The following is a 23,154-nucleotide window of genomic DNA, read 5'->3' as shown; positions in this document are numbered from 1 at the left end:
GGCTCACTTGGTGCTGTGGGTCTCAGGACAGCTCAGTCACTGGAGAGGGACTAAGACCCTAAAGCTTTTACTGACAGCATTGCTTCTCAGTGGTAAGCTACCCAACCATCAGAAAGATTTCTTTACCTCATTTTCATTTCTCCCTGATTATCTCTACTAAAGTATTCTTCAAGCTGCGATTTTAAATTGTGTGTACCTTTAGATTTGACAGAAATGGCCAGGTAAAAACTTAGAGTTCAAGTTTTTTGAGTAGTATATACACCTACATGTATGTATATATATATATATATATATATATATATATATATATATATATATATATATATATATGTGTGTGTGTGTACGTGTATGTGTGCATACATATTTAAAAAACACTATCTTTTACCGTAACAAAATAAATGTAATAACTTAAGTTTTGTACATTTTAATTTATTTCAAGATTATAGCCCTTAACAGAAAGAAGCAAACTCTGTTCTCTCAGATTTTTAAAATCAGGATGTAACAGTCTTAGCATTTACAAGTGTTCTGTGTTCAGAACTTGGCCCATCATTGGCAGAGTTTAATTGCCTCTTTGAATAAATAGAAAGCTCACCTAGATAACTGGTCTTCAATTTTATAACGCCACAAAGACAAATATAATATTACCTGCCAGAGGTTTTCAGTCTGCACTTTTATATTCTCAGATAATAGTAATGATAATGATGATAATAATAATAACCAGTATGAAATTCCAACTTTTATTTTAAACCATGAGATTTGGGAGACAGGTGTCCCAGTGAGATTAGAATTCTGCAAAGTTCATTTTCTTCTCTAGGATGCAGAGTGAGTTGGGAATTTGGGTTTGAAATTTAAGAGATAAATAATCCAAATCATGTTGGAAAGAAAATAGTTCATAATAAATTAATAAAATTTTATGAATAACTGGAAGACAGGCACTCCTGGGTCTCCAAGACAAAGTAATATGAGGGAATAAAAACCTTAACTTTACCTGAATAGATCAGTGCACATGGTATACTTGTTTAAATATGACCCTATATAAGCACAACTATTATATGCTAATAATAATTTCAAATGTTTATGGAGATGAAACTTTTTAACACTCTGATTTGATCACTGCATATTGTATACATGCACATGCACACATGCACATACACAGAGAAGAGAGAACGAGAGACAGACAGAGAGAGACACAGAGGCATTGACAGACACACACAGAGAGAGAGAGAGAGAGAGAGAGAGAGAGAGAGAGAGAGAACAAATTATAATTATTATATAGCACCACACAAGTTTATATACTTATAGTAGCAATGTAGCTGAGAGGAAGCCTTTCAACCTTTCTGAATTTCTTTTTTTTTAATAAAGGAATTTTTTAATTTTTTTCTTTATTAACTTGAGTATTTCTTATTTACATTTCGAGTGTTATTCCCTTTCCCGGTTTCTGGGCCAACATCCCCCAGCCCCTCCCCCTCCCCTTCTATCTGGGTGTTCCCCTCCCCACCCTCCCCCCATTACCACCCTCCCGCCAACAGTCACATTCACTGGGGTTCAGTCTTGGCAGGACCCAGGGCTTTCCCTTCCACTGGTGCTCTTACTAGGATATTCATTGCTACCTATGAGGTCAGAGTCCAGGGTCAGTCCATGTATAGTCTTTAGGTAGTGGCTTAGTCCCTGGAAACTCTGGTTGCTTGGCATTGTTGTACATATGGGGTCTCGAGCCCCTTCAAGCTCTTCCAGTTCTTTCTCTGATTCCTTCAATGGGGGTCCCGTTCTCAGTTCAGTGGTCTGCTGCTGGCATTCGCCTCTGTATTTGCTGTATTCTGGCTGTGTCTCTCAGGAACGATCTACATCCAGCTCCTGTCGGTCTGCACTTCTTTGCTTCATCCATCTTGTCTCATTGGATGGCTGTATATGTATGGGCCACATGCGGGGCAGGCTCTAAATGGGTGTTCCTTCTGCGTTTCATTTTCCTCATAAATAAAATGCTACAATCTCATCCCCAAAAGGGCTTTGAGATAAGAAGGAAATGAAATTATACTTAAAGGGCAGTTCAATCTCTGGCACAAACTATGTAGATAGGTACCTTGATACATGTCGAATGGACAGATGATGACAGGTTTGTCGGTTGATATATGTATAGCCAGACAGATGTTACATAGAGACTGGATTGACATACTTATTTCTTTGCTTACTTGTTGTCAAATTCCTCTATATCTCAACTGACCTACTTCTAATGTGGTTATAAAATAATTGTTGGTTTGTTTTGTATTTTTTAGAAATTCAGAGGCTGAGAAAAAGCTTAATTTGCCATATACTTTTCTTTAGGAACTATCAACAACTTCTAGAGGTAACAGATTTCAAAGCACTTAACTGTATAAATATTTAAGTGAAATCTGTTTGGTGTAGAATGTAGATGTTTTGTTCTGCTTTTGAATTGCAAACACAGTACAGATAATTATGTACCATCAATAATTGACCAGAAGTTCATAATGAGCTCATGTCTCCTGTAGGTGGATGAGCTCATGTCTCATCCAATGCTCCTGAATACAAACTATACATCCATCTCCGTATGTCCCAATGTTGTGCCACAAGATACCGATTTTATCCAAATTCTCTCCAGACTCATTGAGGTCTAATTGACTTGGCGTGTTTTCGGAAACACAAGAATGATTTCTTATACCAGAAAGCTTCTGAAATAGTCTTAGTCATGTCTTTGAGTAGAGCTACATGGAGCCGTCTTGAGAACATGGTTCTCTGTCCTGTTTGAGACAGAGTAGTAAGATGGGGTACGTACAGTGGCCCTGGAAGATAAGTTACTAGGGGCTGAGACCAGCACTGCACCAGAAGGCATGGTGCCCATTGTGAAAGAGACGTCCTTTGTCTGAACAATGAAAAGTAGAGGACAACCAACTCCAGCTCTATTGGACCCTTGACTGGACAACCTCAAGTAGGATGATGGAGTATAAAGAGGATGCATTCTTTGGTTTTCTGCTGTGGTAGCAAAATATGTAAAAGGCTGAGACTTTATAAAGAAAAGAAGTGTAGTCTCACCATGGCTTGGCCTTCCTGGTTGCTCTTTGTTCCCTATCCCACCAATGGGAACCTGGTCAGCCTCTCTCCTGCGTTATCCCCCATATCCAGTTAGTCACCGTGCTCCATCTCTCCTAACTTTCTTTAGATTTTCTAAACACATCCAGTGTCTCCTCCACTGCCACATCTTTAATTCAAGCCTGGTTTTTCAAAGGTTTAAAATGGATTATATTATTTCCTATATAATTTTCTTTAGTGCTATCTCACTACTGTAAAGATAAGTTTAAAAAAAATGCAAGTTACTTCTCAAACCATCACCTATTTCTTCTTTTACCTCATGTCTCAATTCTTTATCTTTGTAATTCTACCCTGACAAAAACACTTTCTTATCCATAACCAACTGTTCACTCACCCGCTGCTTCACCATCACCCCCCACCTTCACTCGCCTCTACCCCCTTCATCATGGTTCTTCTCATAGATTTCCTTACTGTGACTGCCTCACAGTCTGAAAATTATCCATTCCACGAGACAATGCAATCTCAAAGGTCAGAAATTTTGCCTACTTTCCATACAAAATAGTGATTTAAAAACAAAAGGTACAAACAAATGAATATTTAAATAAGCCGTTGATACTTCAACTCATTATTTTTTGTTGAACATCATCTAGTATTAAGTATTTCCTAAATGCTAGCCCCAATTTTAAACTTTTAGAAAATTTCAAAGGCTTATTATAAAGAACTTGCAGATGAAATATCTTCATACAGTGAAATTGACTGGACCCAAAGACTGGACATCTCAGAGCACTCCTATGTGGATGGCCACGCTGGAGTTGTGGAGCGTTTTACTGGTGTTTTCGCTTTCACCATCAAATGTAATTTTATGCACTCCTCCACCACCAAAAAAAAAAAAATGAAAGTCTATGACAGGGTTAGAACTACAAGGACAAGTATCTTTGTGTCCTCTTTCATTACTCATGCCCATTACCTGAATCCGTTTTTTCAAACTCTTCAAACCTAAGAAGTTTATCTGAGGAGATGCTATTTTAAAGAGAAGGCAGCTAAGGAGCAGAAAAACTAAATCTCCTGCCTACCGTCATTAAGTTAATAACTGTGGAACAGAGATTTGAACTTGAGTCACCCTACAGTACTGTCACTCTGCACAGAGTATTCTAACTTGCTTCGTGGGCCACCGAGTCACGTAAAAGGAACATCACTGAGATGTGGCACTATGTGAAATGGGTGAATTAACAGAAGTCAAAAAGGTCATAACAGTGAGAGAAGAAAATATGTTAAACCCTGAGCAGGAGAGCTGGAGAAATGGCTCAGCTGGGGAGGCTCAATGCAATTTGTGCTCAGCTGCAGTTACTTTGAGCAATACATATCCGGATGGTATTAGAGGATTACAGAGAATCAAGCATGTGCTCTTTTACCTACTAGGGTACTGAAGTGGAATCAGACCAATTTTTCAAAGAGCCACTCCTATTGAATAGATTGACTTCAGCACATCAAAACCATAACAGGTTAAAACAGACCATGGTTTACTTTGCGAGGGAGAGGTAGTGATTCTCTTCCTTGTCCTTGACTCCTTACTCTTTTTCTTTGAAGGCTTTACTAGTCTTGCTAATACAGTGTGGAGTGGCTCTTGTGGGATACTAAAGAAGTGTGAAGGCTCTGCTGATGTGGGCACCAGCACCCACCAGCTGGTTTGCAGCAAGTCTCAGAAAATCTATGCCGTTTTGTAACTTTATAGGGCATAGAAGATAGCTAGATGGACCTCCCTGAAATTTTACACAGAGTGGGGCCAAATGAACACTTGTTCCTGGCTTACTATGGCTCTGACACCTCAAGGTTTCCTGTAGGACACTGAAATCAAATGCTCGTGTAGGCTAAGGACAAGGCTGAGAGAGTGATGAGGAACTATTTCCGAACAGATATCAACAGAGCCTTTTACTCCGTGCCGAGAATCATCAAATATGTGCTTATGTCTGGCAGACAGAGTGACTGAGGCACAGGCTCCCGAGCACTGAGACAATGAGCTGACCACTCAAGAGACTCTCCTGGCTGCAGACAGATGAGCTATGAAGAGCAAGCAGCCTTTGCTCATTTTTCAGGGGTGTAGAGGGGGGAACTCAGTCCATTTTGAAGTTTAATTAAGGGTGGCAGCTGGCATAGAGGTTCACATGACTCTGCGCTCATTCATGTCACAGGTTGCATCTTGTTTTTCCTCCAGATAGTTCTGTTACTCTGTTCTCTCCATTGACATTGCCCACACGTTCATTATTCTGGGTGCTATTAGAATAATAAATGATTACTTTTCCAAATATAAAGAGTTGCAGACAGGGGCCAAATGCTAGAGATACAAAAAACAAAACCATCAGGATCTTTAAGATTGTCTCCTTTGATATATATCCTCCTAATGCAAACTATCCCCTGTTTAAGTGTACCTATTCATACCATTAATGAAAGTAAGTTTCCTTGATAATTTAATACCCAGAGGGAAAGGACAGATACAATTGTCCATGTTATCGCCAGCCCTCCATCTTAATGAATGATGGCAGAGACGAGAGTTCCTATCTCCTCTCTAAGCAAATCATACGGCGAAAAAAGGTTGACAGGTCGGGGAATCTCATGCAAGGAAGGATTTCAAATACTTGGTGCTATGAAAGAAATTGATTAAATAGATTAGTTATTAAAGACATGCATAATGAGGCTCTTTAATTGACTCATCCAAAAGCCCCTTTTCAAATATAAACTTTAGCTGCAGACATTTCTGGATGGAAAAATCTCCAAATTATATGGTCTAAGGAAGCCAAGGAGAAAGAAAGATTGTGTTTCCATTTTATAATCTGGTGACATGGAACCCATGTAGATTCACTTCTATAAAATCTCTTTAAATGGCATATTTTGAGATACTGTGTTGGGTAGTATATGCTTGCAGCATAAAGTCTGCAGGGAAGTAGTTGATCATCTAATTGTGCACTACTTATCATTGTGCTACTTTGCACCCTGCTAGATGTGAGTCCCAGCTGCTGACTGTCTTCAGTCCCATGAAAATGAGTTAATCACCTGCTGTGGGAATGTCCTTTGAAAACAAAGAAAAATAGAAAGAATAAAAAAGAAAAAGTAAAGTGTGATGCTCTTTGTAGGCAATATCCTTTCTCCTTGGATAAACAAACATGATGAGAGTCAGGGAAATTCCTGTTCTACTAGAATTCCAGAACAACTAGGCTTTTAGATTTCCTGACTAGGCAGATCTTCTGGAGAAAGAACTTAAATAGAACAGTATTCTTTCTATCAGCCCAAAAGTTCAGAAAACCCATGATACAACTCACAGACTGTATGAACCTAACAAGAAGGAGGGCCCAGGCGTGGATACTTCAAACCCACTTAGAAGGGGAAACAAAATTATCCTGCGCAGCAGAGGGAGGAGGGACCTGAGCGAGAGAGGGGTGAGGGAGGGAAAGAGGACAGGAGAGAAGCCCAGAGGGCCAGGATGATGAGTGGAAATGTGCAGCATTTGGGGGTGAAGTGTGGGGGAACCAGGAAGTCCCAAAGACCCGGGATGTGAGAGGCTCCCAGGACCCAATGGAGATGACGTTAGCTGAAATATCCAACAGTGGGGAGACAGAACCTGAAGAAACCATCTCTAGTCCATGGGACCACCCCCCCTATCTTCAAGAATCTTGATTCCAGAATTGTTCCTGTCTAAAGGAAATGCAGGGGCAAAAATGGAGCAGAGACTGAAGGAAAGGTCATCCAGTGACCAACCCAACATGTGCTCTATTCCATGCACACGCATAAAACCTTGACACTATTGCTGGTACCATGTTGTGCTTGCAGACAGGAGGAGCCTAGCATGACTGTCCTCTGAGAGGTTCCATCAGCAACTGACTGAGACAAGTGCAGATACTTACAGCCAACCATTCGATTGGGTGTGGGGACCCCTGTGGAAGGGTTATAGGAAGGGCTGAAGGAACTAAAGGGGATTGCAACCCCATAGGAAGTCCAGCAGTGTCAACTAACCCCGTCCTCTCAGAGTTCTCAGTGACTAGGACACCAACCGAAAAGCTGGTGCTGGTCTGTGACCCCTGGCACATATGTAGCCAAGGCTGCCTTGTCTGGCCTCAGTGAGAAAGGATGTGCTTACTCCTGTAGAAACTTGAAGCCCCCGAGAGGGGGAATGGCAGGGGTGAGGTGGGGATGAGTGGGTGAGTGGGGAGCACCCTCTCAGAAGTAAAGGGGAAGGGGGACCAGGAAGGGAGGCAACATTTGGAATGTAAATAAAATAATTTAATAAAAAGAAACAAACAAAGGTATTCCTTCAAATCCTTAGTAGAAAAGTACTTTAAAATGGAAGTCACCATATGTAGTAGCCATTGGGATAGGATGGTCCATTCCCAGATTAATACTTTTAAAATAGGATCTTAAAGCTCTATTGAAAACATTCCCAGAGAATTCAACCTACAGGACACTGTCTTATATTCAGGAAAGTGAGTTCTTATTTTTCAGGACATTGAGGTCGGAGAAAGATGAGAAATGCACAAACACATGAAAATTAAAGTAACTCAGAACAGTCAATTCCATTATCTTTATTTAAATAGAGAACACAAGTCTGGGAAGTTATCTGACTCTTAGTTAAAGGCTACCTTTACCTTTAAATCAGACTCCATGGAAACAGCTTCGCCTGTTTCGAGGCATTAGGAAGAGCTGTCAGTGGCTGTTTCCTATTCTGAAGAACAGCCGGTGGGGGGTGGAGGAGCTGCTTTTCTCTTCTTCTCAAAGGAGAGATGAGGTTGAGAGACAAGGTTTAAGTGGTTTACTTAGCAAAGAAAGCACTCCAGAAAGAAATTGGAGTGAGCTGTCCCAAAGCAGGAATAACAGTCCAGCAATTCCATACCGTGTACTGTTTTAAAGGTTTTATGAATATTTATGAGGTAGGCAGGGCGTGCTTAGGATAAGGTGACCCCTTTTCCCTCCCAAACCATGGTAAATCAGATCTCCTTTTTAGGTAATCTTTTCTCTCTATTTCTCTAGAAAAGTTCACAAAGGTGGGGGGAGTGTTCCATCAGAAGCACAAAAGCCAAGGTTATTTGAGGATATGTAACTCATCATTAGTACACACGTAGGGAAATGCTCAGGCGCGAACCACCTGATGTCAACTTTGAAGACATGTACCCACAAAGGATATTCTGACTGTCAGGCACAGAGACCTGGATACAGCTGTGGTTCTCTTGATTGTTTCATAGCTAATTCCTCTTTGAGACTGCTCGATTGTGTGATGGAGGTTTATTACTCTCTGTCAGTTAAGACATTCTGTTATCTTTATATTCTTCTTTAAACAGATTTCATGTTGAAGGCTGAACACAATAGACTAGCTCAACAAGAAACTAAGACATAGACTGTCCCTGAGACTCCCTTCTGCCCAAACTACCACTCACGCCCACCTTCTTTCTACCTTGCAGTCCCATGTTTCTCATTGCTACTATTTTCATGGTGCCGATGTATTGGCAGAGGAAAAATGGCACTCAAGAAAGTCACAAGTTGTATATCCAAGGAAGAGAGTGGACTTTGAAACTGGACTGTAATAAGGTCCTGAGGACAGCGGCTTTGTTTTGTTTGTTTGCTTCATCTTTCTTAACATTAAACACTGTATTTGCAGAAATGCAAGACATAAATATTTGCTCATCTAAAATGTTCTAATTGTAGGAAATCATTACTATCTTCATTATTATGGGGGAAATATATGGTTAAATGCATAAACTCTAGACACAGTCTGCCTCTGAGTGAATCAGACTCAGCCAAATCCAAAACGTACACAGATGGCCTGAATGACCAGTGCCTCAGGAGTGCCTGTCTTACTGGGTGCTGGTCCGGGCTAGGTGTGCTAATTAATGTATGCAGAACATTTAGAAGAGTGCCTGACATGGAGAAGATGCTCATTTGATAAGTGTTAGCTATTACCAGCAGTGTTCAGGGCAGGTGTCTCAGCCATTTGGTGAGAAATATACCAGAACAAATGCTAATGCTATGATGTTAGCTGATCACTGTTGAGTGACTCTCACATATTAGAATGATTACAATAGGGGTCACAAGTTCTTGTGTAGACTTTTCCTTGTTCGGAGCTATGGCCACGTAGCTTTTAATCCCCTAGCTGCCGCCGCTTTGTTTATGACAAAATCCAGGTTTTCTTTACAAATAAACAGATTTCCTACATAGTCATTGTAGTCTGAAGCCACACTCTCTGCTTCTCTCCTGTGAATTCTTATGGTTATCAGTGGATTTCTTCCTTTGACCTCACTTAGCCTTGAGTATAGATGAGCCTTTCCTTTCCTTCTGCCCCTTCTTCAGCAGGTGTGTGTGTGTGTGTGTGTGTGTGTGTGTGTGTGTGTGTGTGTGTTCTTCATTTAGGTAGTACCAGGCTTCACTCAAGCTGATCCTGACATTTTAGCTACTGTTCCTTTGACACTTTGCTTCTTCTCATCCTTTAAAGTCCAAATGAAACCCCATCTAACTTGAATCCAGGAACACTACCTTGTCCCATTTCTATTCCTCCATTCAGCTGTCATAATCTAGTTTGTAGGTGCCACTGTTTTTGTGATGCCACTGTGTATCTGATCCCTGACTGGTATGAGCCAGTATCCTCACTCTGGTTTTATTTCCACAGTACATTCCTCCAGATCTCTGTGTCTGCAATTTCGTGCTGGAACAGTCCTTATCTGTCAGAGCACTGCAAGAAATGCTTGCCAACACCGTTGAAAATGGTGGAGAAGGGGTGAGTACCTAAATCGTGCCCTGGGTTGAGATCGATCACCCCATACCCCAAAAGCATATTTGACATTTCACCCCTCCAATTCAGAACTGGAAAACCTCCATGTAGCGATAGGAAACTTTTCCTCCAAGTTTAGATATCACTTACTCAGCAACTCTAGTCCTTTCTCCTTTGAAATGACCAGCCTCCCTCAGAAAATAGATGAGCACACCACTAATGCTGGCTAGGCTCCTTTCTCCCATCTCTTACCTCAGAGTCTAGCAGGGAACATGGAGAGAGTCCAAGAGCACCTTGAGACTAAAAACGCCTGGGCAGCACGTGCTTTTCAATGGAGGATCTCACAGATGTTATGACTCTGGTTGAACAGAGTTGGGAGTCCATAGCAGTCTTCTACAACAGTCTCCTGAAGAATTCAGGCTGATCTCATCAATGATGAGCAAATACAGGACTCCCTTAAGGTTCTGTTGTCACAACTGTTAATCTGAGAACGATGCTCAGTTACCTTCCAGAAAGGTTCTCCAGTCAGAGGATTGGATTTCATAATTTTTTTTTATTTTCCTACTTCCTATTGACCTGCTCCTTTGTGTCTCTTTATCATCAATTAGGATAATTGTAGTGGATGGTTATTCAAACTCAGCACTTCTGCCCCATTTCCATGCCCCACCCTCCATCTGATGGCACTCTGTCTTTTGTAATACTCAGACAGCCTGTTTTCATTCCTTTTGTACTAACTGCCTCTTCCCCATCTTCCCCCTAAGTCACCGTGAAGTTCTTTCTAAAATGCATGCCCAATTGATTGTATTCCCTTGTTTTAAATTCCTTCATTTCCCCAGCAGCTTGGGATGAATCCTAAATACCCCAACACAGCTGAAAACCCTACAGCTGAACCCTATTCAGCTCTCTGCCTCATCTGTCACTCCAACCTACCCAGCACTCAGTGTCCCAGACACACTAAAATCCCTAGTGCTACCCCCAACCTTCCGGCCCTTTTCACTCCTGACCTTACTTATCTGCTGTTTCCTCAGTGTGGCACAGCTTTTCTCCTCCTCTGTCTTCCCTGTGTAATCCCTCCTCATCCCTCAGGGAACCAGTAGATAGTAGATCATCCCAGACACCTCCATTCACCTGCAAGTGTATTGCACAGACGACCCTAAGCTTTCCTATGGTTTTTCTCTACACTCTGCACTCACAATACAAGTTTTAGTTTCTTTCTCCTGTCCCAGAAAACATACTGCTTCTGGGGACAGTTGGTTTGCAGTTACTAAGAAGCATAGTTTATCCTGATAAAGTCATACACAATTTGACATTAATAAAGTCATACACAATATATTTGTGGCTGAAGAAACAGGGACTGTAGATGTGATTGAATTGATGTTTACATCTTGGTTATTTTCCAGCCCTTAATGTGATCTTAGATAAGACTTCTAAAGGCTTAGAGACAGGATGCTCTTACCTATGTAATAAGAGTGTCTATATCTCCAGGATCATAAATGTCAAAGGTTTGTGGTTCTTCACTCTTCTGATTAGATTAATCTGGCTTATTCAACAACACGATGATAACTCTTCTCTGTTCCTTAGAGCCTTGGCCTGGGTAACATCATTTTTGTACCTCCTTTGGCTCCACTCCCTCCTCCTTCCACTTAAAGAAATGGAAGCTGGGTGCCTCAGATGGAAACAGGCCTCCTTGGAGGCAGGCAAAACTGTGTGACCTGGGTTAGAGAAAGCCTCCTGCAAGGCAGGCAGTGCTGTCTCTGGTCACAGTAGGCCTCCTGTGTCCCTGGTTAGAGCAGTCCTCCTGTGTTCCTGGTTAGGCCAGATCTCCTGGGAGACAGGCAGGCTGGAGGACTGGAGGTGGGGGGGTGAAGTATGCTGATCTGCCCTTATGTTATTAATTATTTATTAGATAATAGTCACAATACTTACCACAACATTTTGGTTCAGTGTCCAAAATGTATCCTCTTGTCATTTGTGGGGCATTATAATAAATATAAACAAGGTTCAATAGCTATTTCCATTCTTATTATTGTTATTATCATTGCTATTCTTGACTGGAAATCTTAGAGATAGAAGAAGAATTTTTTATAGTTTTAGTATCCACTGGTGACTCTATAAACCCGTTACCTGGATAAGAGCTTCAGGCCCTGAACCCACCTGCAATCCCCTCACACTTGCATCTGGACTCTGTCTTTAGCGTGAGAAATGCTATTTTTATGTGATCTCTTGAGTCTGTGTGTTTTGCTTTCCTAAAGTGACTGTGCACATTTACTATTAGCTGCTAATTTGATTTTCGAAGATAATACTCGGCAGAGAAGAAAAGAAGTTTGAGAAATAAAGAGGAAAGAATAAAGAGGGAAGTGAGCTAACAACGACAGAGCATAATGAGACTCAGGGGAGCCCCGGGATGTGTGAGCAGGATGCTGCCTCCTTTTGATGCCATGCCATTCTGTTTGGAAATGGCCATTCACTACTTTTAAATAAGTATTACTTTCAGTAATGATCACGACTGCCACCAAACAGAAGGCCTTGAAGAGTGTAATTTTTTTTCCCTTCTAGTCAAAAATTGGTCCTTGTGTGCTGCACCTGTTCACTGCTGTGCAGCAAACTGGGCATTTTTAAAAATGATTTTGGCCGTTTGCTCTTTCACGCGATGAGTGTACTGAAGCCCTTTTGCAAGGATTTACCACCCCTGCAGTAATTTCTCATGCAAACAAAGAAAACAAAGGTACCAAGCCAAGTTTAACAGTGGAGAATTATTATTGAAATGTCCTTAGCTGCAGCGAGTGGCAGGTGAGAGTCAGCTGTACGTTGAAAGGGAGAATTAATTATGAGGGCCTCTAGGCAGCGAGGTCCAGCACCTTTCAGAGCGTGCCCAAGCTAATCTCACCTTTGGATCACTCTTCTCCTGATCTACTCTTATCTAATTTTGTTCTGGAGAAATTACTAAACAATAGACATTTGACACAGGCCGACTCTATGACAGGTGTTTGAACTAAGCTGCTTACAAGCAAATGTTAAAGTATTTTCACATTTCCTCTGTTGACCTCTGGTTTATGGAATGTTCATGAGGATTTAGTCTGGTGTGAAGCCAAAAACAATGTCCATTTCCCTCCAAGTCCTAACCCCTTCACCCTCCAAAACTAACTCATTTCTAGTTCAGCAGCACACCTAAGAATCACACAGATATATCTTCAGTCTTGTCTATTCTAACCAGGTGATTTCTAGAATGAATTATTTCTCTGTTTCTTTGCCTGAATTGCCACCTTCTCAACGTGTACCCTTCCACACAGAGTGATCATCAAATGAGATCAGTGCTCACAACTGCTTGTCAGAGTGGACAGCAGCACAATGCCTTTCTTCATCTCTGCCTAGCCAAGGTTTTTCAGGAAAATTCAACCTGCATCGAAGGAAGGAGCTCCTCATGAAATGACCAGATGCACATCAAATCTAGCACTGTCCAACTCCAAATAGGGCTAACATTAAATGTTCTGATGCCTCTAGAAATTAAAGCCCTTGCATAACACATGTATTAACCGCACTTCTCCTAGAGGGCTCTGACTTTATCGATGTCAGGCTGTACAACTAAGAGGAGAGGTTAAATTTATGTGTGCATACATATGCATGCACACACATACTTAAATACAATGAAGGCTATGGTTGCAATGCAAATGCTACTTTTATCCATAACCAAGAAGCATAAAATTGGGCTGGGGATTTAGCTCAGTGGTAGAGCGCTTACCTAGGAAGCGCAAGGCCCTGGGTTCGGTCCCCAGCTCCGAAAAAAAGAACCAAAAAAAAAAAAAAAGCATAAAATTATGTTTGACTTTATAAACTTGAGCATCTTATATGGTAATACATTCAACCTTCTAACATTGATCGGAAATGTGACCTGGAAGAATATTATCTCTGCAAGAACCTTCAACCCTCAGAGGGGTTCGTCTCTATTTCCCTGTGTTATCTACTCAATAGCCATCGACTCTAATATGAGCTTCAGTTTCATTTGTCTTTGTCCTTAGAGTGTGGAATATCGTATAGAGAATGTCTGCTAGAGAAATTCTCATATGTGACATGACATGTTCATAATGCATTGACTCTTCTTGAAGATGGCATGTCTATGCCTGCTGAGAAGCCAGGGGTTGTCACCAAGGATCATGTGACCTTGTAAACAGGCAATGAAGCGTAACTTAATCATGCTATTCATGTGAGGAGCATAAAGTGAGCTGCTTTCCTGTTTTCTACAGAAGAGAAGCCACTCCAACTAGTCATATAGTTTTGGCCTCTGATTTTGAGGTCTTTATGTCCCCCTTCTAATTGTCAGAGGAAAACTTCGGATTGAGAATTATGTGATTAGGAAGAGAACAAGACCTGTGGCGGAAATGGGAGCATTAATTGTGAACCAGCTTGATACCCAATTACAATGTTAAAAATATTACTCCTTTAAAAAAGAGAACTAAATCAAATAATGGTTCACCTCCAACAACAGGTAATTCATTACACCCTCGGAATACTTTATAAGGTTTTCTTTACCTAAAAATACGTTGTGACCTGCGTTCATATGGTGATATAATCCTAGCTTGCCTACACCAAAGCCCTAAAGCAGGATAGTCAGGCTACACCAGAATAGCCACAGTAGGTACAAAAGTATGAAGTTACTTAATACTCGTCAGTAAAGAGGCATGGCCTCAAGCTGTTGCAAAACTTGCCTTGTGACTTTTTCAGGTATTCTCCTTGCCTTTCAGAGTATTAGCCTGAGGACAGCCCCCTGTATCCCTTACTTTGTTAAGACCAGGACATCACACCAGTCCATTTTTAACCGAAGGCGTCATGGTGCAATGGTAGTATGTCTCATTCCATAAATTCTTAATTAGTTTGACTTGCCATATTATTATTTAGAAGGGAGAAACCCAGTTACAAGGACTCTGAAACATGCCCCCATTCATTTTTTAATCTAGAGCAGGTTATCAACTCCTATTATGAAACCAATAATATTTTTGCGCTCACAAAATAAGAAATCTCTTGGCAAATTGCTCTCACCTGCAAATGCTTGTCAAAACCTACTTTTTAAATCTGCCTTGCATTGGAATTCCCCTTGCAAATTCACTTGTGATTGTTACAGCAGCAAAGCAGAGAGATCAGGGGTGGGGGTTGGAGGTGGGAGGGTGTTAGGTTTGGTCCAACATTGAAACCCCTTAGAAATTTAATTCCAGGCAAATCTCTTATAGATCGGGGACTTGAATTGCAACACCTCTGAAAGAGGACTTTGTGTCGGTGTTCAGTCCCTGATGGTTGTGATATACCAGGTTAAAATGGGAAGTTGTCCATACCTCAGTTCCTCTGGAGTATCTGCTTAGCTAGAGCCCATCATGGAGTCCCTGTGGAAACGCTGACCTGTTCATCAGCCACTGTGCTCAATGCTTTGACTTCTATATTTAGACAGAATGAATAAATGTGTTTATTCTTTTCCTGCTTTTGGTGTGGGCAAAGATAACCTTCCAAAATCTACGTAGGACAGCACCTCTGAGAGGGAAAGTGTTGATTATATACGTTGACCTTTTGGAAACATAGTTCTTCTGGAAAATCCTGTACAGAAGGAAAGTTATTCCATCACTTCCACAAGATTTGTTTCTTCAAGTAGCCAGCCATTATTTTTGAGAAATTAAATATTGTTGTAAGTGAGAGGACTACAAACTAAAGGTTTATGTGATTTTTTTATATATACGCCAAATTGTCAAAATGTATTTATTTCTTTTTCTCCTTTCCCTGTACTTTCTCACTGTTCTTCCACAAGTTGTGATCTGATTCAGGGACTTTGTTTGATGGATGGATTTGAATGTTTCCTTGGTAAGGTGATATTTATGAAGAAATGAATTGTTAACATATTTCATTTTTAGACTAATTTTTTGATAGCATGGTATTTACTTAGAATGTTCTGTCTTGAAAACATGACTTCATGGTAAAAATAAAAAACCAAATTACCTTTTAAAATTAATTTTTTTTGGTTCTATTTTTCGGAGCTGGGGACCAAACCCAGGGCCTTGCGCTTCCTAGGCAATTGCTCTACCACTGAGCTAAATCCCCAACCCCTTAAAATTAATTTTTAAAGGTTGATTAATACTTTGTTCTAGTTCTAAGATAAAGAATTTCCAAATTGCCTTGGGTAGATTTTTCTAATGTGAATAGCATCATGGGAAAGTCAGAATTAGGCTATAAACACTTTGTGTGTTTACTGTTTCTTAGTGACAACAAGACTAGACAAAGAAAGAGTAACAGCATACGTTCACGTGTAATGCTGCTTCTTATTCTAGCTGGGATGATATAGTCTCCAGCTTAGATGTTTCGGCCCACTTCCTTCTCACCGTGGTCTGTTTCTGGTTTCTATAATAAGCCTCAGTCGATTCCTCAGATGATTTGAAAGCTTTCATCAAACCCTGTGCTCACTAAGATATCCATTCACTGTTTTGTTTCTTACCTTGCTAGCTCAGTGACCTCTCGGAATGGGTATGTTTTTACCTCCTTAATATACATGTACTTTGCATGGACAACTGACTCCAGCTGTATTTGTACTGACCTGGGCCTTCTACTTGTTAAATGTTCCGGGCATTTCCATTCTCTGTGCTTCTGCTGTTTTAAAAATAAAACACAACTGCACCACACATTCCAGTCTTGTAGAGCTGAGAGGTGGCTGCACACTTAGAAATCCCAGCCAGGCACCTTATTCTACCACTGCTGTGGAACTGGGAGAACAGCTTGTCTGTGGACTCATGGTTTGGTTTTATTTTTTGTCATATTTTTCCCTTTCCAGATATCGAATGTTGCTTTTAAAGTTTCTTCCTTTTTTTTTTTCTTCTTGATATGGTCTAGAGAGTTTGTGTCCTTGGTTTTCAGCTTGGTGAGGTGACAGAAGTGTGCAGCCTTGCTTTCATTCAAGCTTCTGGATGCTTCTGACTCCTGGTACTATTATGCAACTCCAGCTCTGCTCACCCATGAGGCTGGAATTCATAATAAAAATGAAAAAAGCTAGTTTGGTATTCTTTTGTTTTTTGTGTGCTATCTCCCAAAGTGACCCAAACAGAACAATTAAATGTTAATGTCCGCAATTAAGAAGAGCCATTAAGGTTAACTAGCTTTTTACATTTCTTCATCTCCTCATAGAAACATTTTCAAGTGAAAAAAAGAAGGCACACAATTTTTAAAGCTCCAGATCTTCTGAGATCTTCCACTTTGTAATTCTTGCTGCAGTGTTAGTGTAATTGCCTGTTCTGTGATGATACCATCCTCTGCTGACGTTAACACCGCACATAAGCCCAGTATGCTTATGTGGTCCTGATGGTGTCGTGTAACCATGATAACATTTAGCTTTGCTAGTTGTTACAAAAACCCTGGGGCTCTTGCCATTCTTGCTGTGGTACTGAAATGCTGGTGGTATATCTTCCTCAAATCACTATCTCAGGGTGGCTTTCTGATTAACATGGGTGTTTTTCTTTTGCTTGTAAAAATATTTTCATGGCAAAAATATTTAAATATATCTCTTAAACTTTCATAGAGGACAAATAAGAATGTGGGTATCTGAACTTGTTTTCCAGAACCTCAATATGTTTTCATTAGAGATTATGTAGAATTAAAGATAAGTAACTGGTGTGGTGGGATATATGATGGCCGGTACTAAGATGGGTTGCAGAGACTGGATTACTCATCGGGAGAAATCATGACTGTAATTTATTAGATATGCAGATTTAAAGACAATCTAAGTATGATACTTGCTTACCTTTTACCAGTAAAGTGCATTTGGAATTCAAGAAACCCTAAGAAAATAGAAGCCCTTCCACTTATTTATTAGACAGTTTCTTTCATCGTGTCATTCATTTTTAATAGCTACCAGAGTTTAAATTATATATTTGCAGAGAATTTGACTGAACTAGAGAAAAATAGCTTATTTCTGATTCGCAAAAGATTAGTTAAAACACCAATTTGGATATTTGAGTAAACAAAAATTAGCTTAATATGCCAGAGAGTCCCTGATCCCAGTGGGGCAGTGTAATCGTCACTGGTCACCTGTGGCAAGTGTCTCATCCCCTAGTCCTCACTGTCTATCTGGAGAACGTGCAAGCATCTGACATGGTGAATGACAGTGGGAAGGCAGCAGAAATAAATCCCAGAAGGCCTAGAGGACCCCGGGTGTACACTGAGCCCTGGTCTGCAGAGGTGAGCCTGGCTGTTTGCAGAGGCAAAAGGTGTTTTTTTAACTGTTCTTCCTTTTCAGCCTAGGCTGAGGATGCAAGGGGGAGCAGAAGGTGTCAGGACAAAATAAAGCTTTGTTCCAAAGGAGAAAATTAAGCCTGGGTCGTAAGGAGTTTGCTTTAGAAGATCCTTTCCTTGCTCGCTTGCCTGAGTCCTGCTCTCTGGGTGTGGAAGGTGCAGGAGAGGTAGATCCGTGGTGGGACTGCCCCTAAATATTGCTGTTTCCATAACTTTGCTATGAGGACGTCGAGCAGAACATACTGCTTTTCTGTGTATTTATCTCTATAGTTTTCCAAAATTATGGCTTGTTTTTAGAAACGTTCGGTTATTTCTTAAGTACAGAAATTTCCAGATTTCATTTTTTTTATAGGTACAGATAACTCAACTGTGATTACTGAGTCAGCCATGCAGAGAAGGCTGTGGTGTTGATTTTCTGAAATGAAAGGTTTTGCTCTGCTCTGCAGTTCAGAGCACAGCCGCAGAGGATAGGAAGACATTTCGTCCCAGCAGCCTGAACAACTGTGTCTCCATTCTTTGCTACCCTGACAATTTTACATTTTATCTTCCCCATGGGCTTTTTCCATGCCAGCTTAGTAGAGACTATCTCCAAACGCTGATCCAAGTTTAGAATTTACCTGGATTTCAGAATTAATGATCCAGTGGCTCAAATGTGTATATATTCTTTCAGTCTAGAAATGGGCCGCTTCCTAACACTGGGGGATAGAGGGAGGATATTCAGCCTTATGGCATATCAAAACCTTTTGGTCTGTTGTTATCAATTTTGTGGCTAGGCTTGTCCCCACATTTATATCCAGCCTCTCTGTTATGATAGCCATAGCCCAGGGATGATTCTGAAAGCCTGGGAGAAGTGTAGTTACCAGGACCCAGCTTGCCAAGTGAATGAACTGCTGTTTCCCAATCCATTGCTCCTGTGAGCATCCGTTTGGATGAGTTTCATAGGTGTGAAAACCAAGGTTCAATAAGTGATTTGCTGCGATTTTCAGCCAATATCAGTGGGAGAAACAGTGGCTCTGTGATATTCCCAGGCTTGTTCCAGAAAACACGATCAGATGAACCTACTGAATGGACCTCCCACCCTTTCTCATAACCCTAATCTTTTCCAATAATGCAAATCCTTTCCACATGCTTGTCTCTCTCCTCGTGCGGAGCCACTTAGACTATGCCGACTTCACCTCTAACTGTATCGATTTATCTGTAATTTTTATTAGATTCTACCGCTCCCAGTGCACTGGAAAATAGCCAATTCATAGTGCTAAATCCCTGATTCTCTCAGGCCCAACTCTAGCGGGCTTTTTGAACCATCAGAGTTTTACTTGCAGGAATCTCAAATGCTGTATTATCCTGCAACTCCCTTTTTGTCGGTCAGTCCATAATTATGTAGTCTTGCCTAAATATATTGGCTCAACTTTAATGTTTTTTCCAAATGTAAACAGTTTTTTCCAGTGCATAATAATATCTCTCGACATTTAGAAAGATGGCATTTCTGAACTTATCCACCTGCACAGAGGAAATGTGTCTGTATCTATCCCTCTGTTTCATTTATTGGACTCTGTTATTAAAATGCAATTCTAACAGAAGAAAAACAACCTACATTATCTCTACTTTTCCTAATCTGTTTACTTTAAAAATTAGTTCCTGAAGTCCATCCTTCTAAAGGGTGATGTTTTCATTGCTGTATGTTAAGACATGCGCCAAAAAGATATTTTCACGTTTCCTATCTCCCATGCTCTGTTCAGTAACGGCTACTTCAATTTTTCTGCACATCCTTTTACCTCAGCACAGAGGTACATGCACTGAAGATGGCCACGTTTTTCACACGCATACAGATATTCATCTCTCCAAAGCACAAAGAGTAAATATCTGTGAGATCTGCTTTATAGGCAGAAACTTGATCTTGGAAGAGGGACTTCAGGCTAAATCCAGAATTTTATTTTTCTTACACACCCCAGGGGCTGCTAAGCAGGAAGTCGCTGAGTCAGATTATGTGACATCCCTAGTGTCCTGTATCTCCTGAAGCAGGGTCCAGCTGGCATCGCACCATTTCGTTTGTAGCCCATGAGACCTTGCACAGCCCTCTGTGTCAGCGGGAGCACCTGCTGTATTCCAGACTGGCTTTACAGAAACAAAAACCACCCAGGAGAGGCAAGCCAGGTCACCATGTTAACAAACGTAGTGTCAAGACTAAAGCGCACTCCCCAGAATTCTTTCACATCCCAAATAGCCTTTCTAATTGGTATCTTTATTTTGTAATCTAGTCATGTGAAAATAACATCAATGTGGGATTAGCAGGGTTTGAAGGACACTGCTACAGGATTTCACTTGGAAACTCAAATGTTCACCACCATGACCATTTTTTCACATATGCCATCCTCTGGACAATCAGTATCATCTTTCTTTCTTCTATATCTTAATATATATTCCAAAATACAGACACCATTTTATTTTACAATCCCAGTTCCTCTGTGCTTGATCTAAGCAAGTGTGTGTTTTTAGGATGACAACTTTCTTTTTCTTTCTTTTTTTATTGGTTATTTTATTTATTTACATTTCTAATATTATCCTCCTTCCCAGTTTCCCCTCCACAAACCCCCTATCCCATCCATCCTTCTCCCCCTGCTTCTATGAGGGAGCTCCCCCACTCACCCATCTACTCACGCCTCACCACCCTAGCATTCCCCTACACTGGGGCATCGAGCCTCCACAGGACTGAGGGCCTTCCCTCCCATCGATGCCAGATAAAAGTTGTCATAGTGAAGGATGACAACTTTTACAAGAAAGAAATTGAGACACTCTTTAATGTCTCAGAGTTTGTTTCACCGAGATTAATTTTAGGGCTAAATTCTGGCACTATTTATGCCTGTGTTATTAGCAGTCTTAAGCCAAACCCAGTTAGTGTGAGATTGGAGGAAATTTGCTCTAATCAGAGGAAAGGCTACCTAAATCTCCTTAATGGTAGCATAGGACTTTGTGTAAAGAACATGGGATGTGTCATTCACAGTGACAAATAAAATATTTCTCTAGCCTTTGTTTTCCCCACACCTTGTTTAGATATGAAAACCTAATAAGACAGTGTATTCTCTTTGAGATGGCAGATATCTTGTGGTCCATAGCCATGGCACACTATGTTGTAGTCCTCCATTCATTTAATAAAAAGCATTTCTGTGGTCCTCTCCATCTTCTGGTCTCCTGACATGGTCGTCTAGGGTGGAACTGCAAGGCTGACATCCTTTCTTGACTCTTCAAGCTATATGCACAACTATTGGTATATATCAATAACAGGGCAGTGGAATGATGGCCAGATAAAGGAGTAGACTACCTCATTCCAGTCTGTCCATCTCCAGATTTGCTTCTCCCTGAGGGATAACTATCTACTACTGTTTTCAGCCTACATCTGATTATTCTTTGAGTTTCTGGAGACCCCAATCAGTAAGAAGTGACTGCCACAATGCTCTTTTCAGAATCAAGTTATCACACTGCATTATTAGGAACCACAAAGCTTATTTAGAAAGAACTGACTTACTTTCCCCCCCTCCAGTGAAAAGGGAAAATGAAGAAACAAAAACAAAAACAAAAACAAAAAAACTGAAAGGCAAATGAATGCAACTGATTTTTAGTTTCCTTAAACTTATAGAAATTTTTTAAATTCCCCAAAATTATGAGCAATGGTATCTGTAAGGAGGTCTCCCACTCCCTGGGAGCTTTGTGGAATGCCACTTAAAATGCCTTCTTCTCTTGCAACAAAGCCCTGAGGGCCCATGGTTTGGGGAAGTCGGGATTTGTTATCAGGCCAGTATGCTACCCTCCCCGTGTCAGTTTGACAAATTCCCCTTTTACACAATGGGGAGAAAATAGATCCGATGGTGTGTGCTCTATTCTATTCCCAGATTCCACTCAGACGTAGAGAAAAATTGTTTTTAAAATGAAGTGGGATTTTTTTCCCCTCTGCCAGAAGATCTAGGTGGTGAAAGGAACACTTGATTCTAAACAAGGTCTCTCGAAGAGGGCTCTTGAGAAAAGCCAGTGAAAGGACTGCCTAAGTATTAAATCATTTACGACCCAGAGAGGTACCAACTCAGCAGACACAGACAGAAGTGGAGGAGAGTAGATGAGGGTGCAGAATTCTGAGGAAGGCGTATCTTGAAGGTCTGTGACCGTGCAAGACACAGAAGCCAGAGTGACAGCAGTAGATCAGAGGCAACTGACTCCAGAATTGGGAGCGGCATGTGTCGATGCCAATTCTTGTCTCCTAATCCACTCTGTTCTCCCAACTCCTTCTCCACCTCTCTCTTGGTTCTGAGGAGTACAGGGGTGAGGAGCAAGGCTCAGATTGCACCAGAGGCAGATAGACAAGGGTCCAGATGACTGCTAATGCGGTGAGGCTGTGTGGACCAAGGCTAAGGGAGGGCTGGAACTCTTCCTCTTTCAAGACAGAGCAGTCTTGAGCCCTCCCAACATATAGACTTTATAGTAGAGCTGTGTGCATTTTCTTGTGTCACACGTGTGGCAACAAAGGTGAGACAGTGGCAGGGAGGATGTAATTACCAGTTCTAAAATTGTCAAAGCCAGTGGGAAGCAATAGTATTACTTTATTACATCCATAGAGCTCTGGAGAAATCCATCATGGATCTAACAAGAATCTTCTGAGAGTAGAGTACTTACTAATTGCCAAGTGTCATGCTAATTATATGGACGAAGGGTTCAGAATGGCTTCGAAAGGTCTTCGAAGTGTGGATCTTGAGCATGGCTGTGAGAACCTGAGAATCACTCTAGGAATGCAACTTAATAGTGGAGCATTTACCTGCCATGCATGAGGATCTATAGTTAAGCTTTAGTATACACATATCTCTCCCACCATCATCCCAGAATAAGAATCACAATGAGAGACAGGCCTATTACAGATCCATGAGGTCAAAATCTTAGGAAAGTGGTTTACTTTTTGTGTTGTGGGTTACTTCGCTTGTTTTGTTTTTGTGCAAAGTTCTCTTGGGACTTTGGCCTACAGCAGGGATCCAGGACTCCTTCTCTATAATGAACCCACGAGGGGTTCAGAAACATCTTTCATCTGTAGGATCCACGTACACAGAGCTCAGAGAATAAGTTTC

General features: G+C 41.0%; 1 protein-coding gene across 13 annotated transcripts in view; it reads left to right on the top strand.

The window, feature by feature from the left end:
• Ryr3 (ryanodine receptor 3) overlaps window positions 1-23,154 on the top strand; it is a 547,337-nt gene that overhangs the window by 185,754 nt on the left and 338,429 nt on the right. For 10 of the 13 annotated variants that reach the window (XR_010064867.1, XR_010064868.1, XM_063284950.1 and 7 more), the window contains exons 3-4: window positions 9,692-9,799; window positions 16,271-16,291. Coding sequence is in view for 11 of the 13 variants with exons in the window: in XM_063284950.1 (XP_063141020.1) it covers window positions 9,692-9,799; window positions 16,271-16,291 (129 nt within the window). In the remaining 2 variants the exon portion in view is untranslated. The remainder of the gene's footprint in view (window positions 1-9,691; window positions 9,800-16,270; window positions 16,292-23,154) is intronic. The other 3 variants (XM_063284953.1, XM_063284952.1, XM_063284951.1) reach the window with 1 other exon arrangement.

The sequence above is a fragment of the Rattus norvegicus genome, chromosome 3 (assembly GCF_036323735.1).
Source record: "Rattus norvegicus strain BN/NHsdMcwi chromosome 3, GRCr8, whole genome shotgun sequence".
NCBI lineage: Eukaryota > Metazoa > Chordata > Mammalia > Rodentia > Muridae > Rattus > Rattus norvegicus.
Note: the sequence above shows the minus strand (reverse complement) of the source record. Positions and strands in the feature narration are given on the sequence as shown.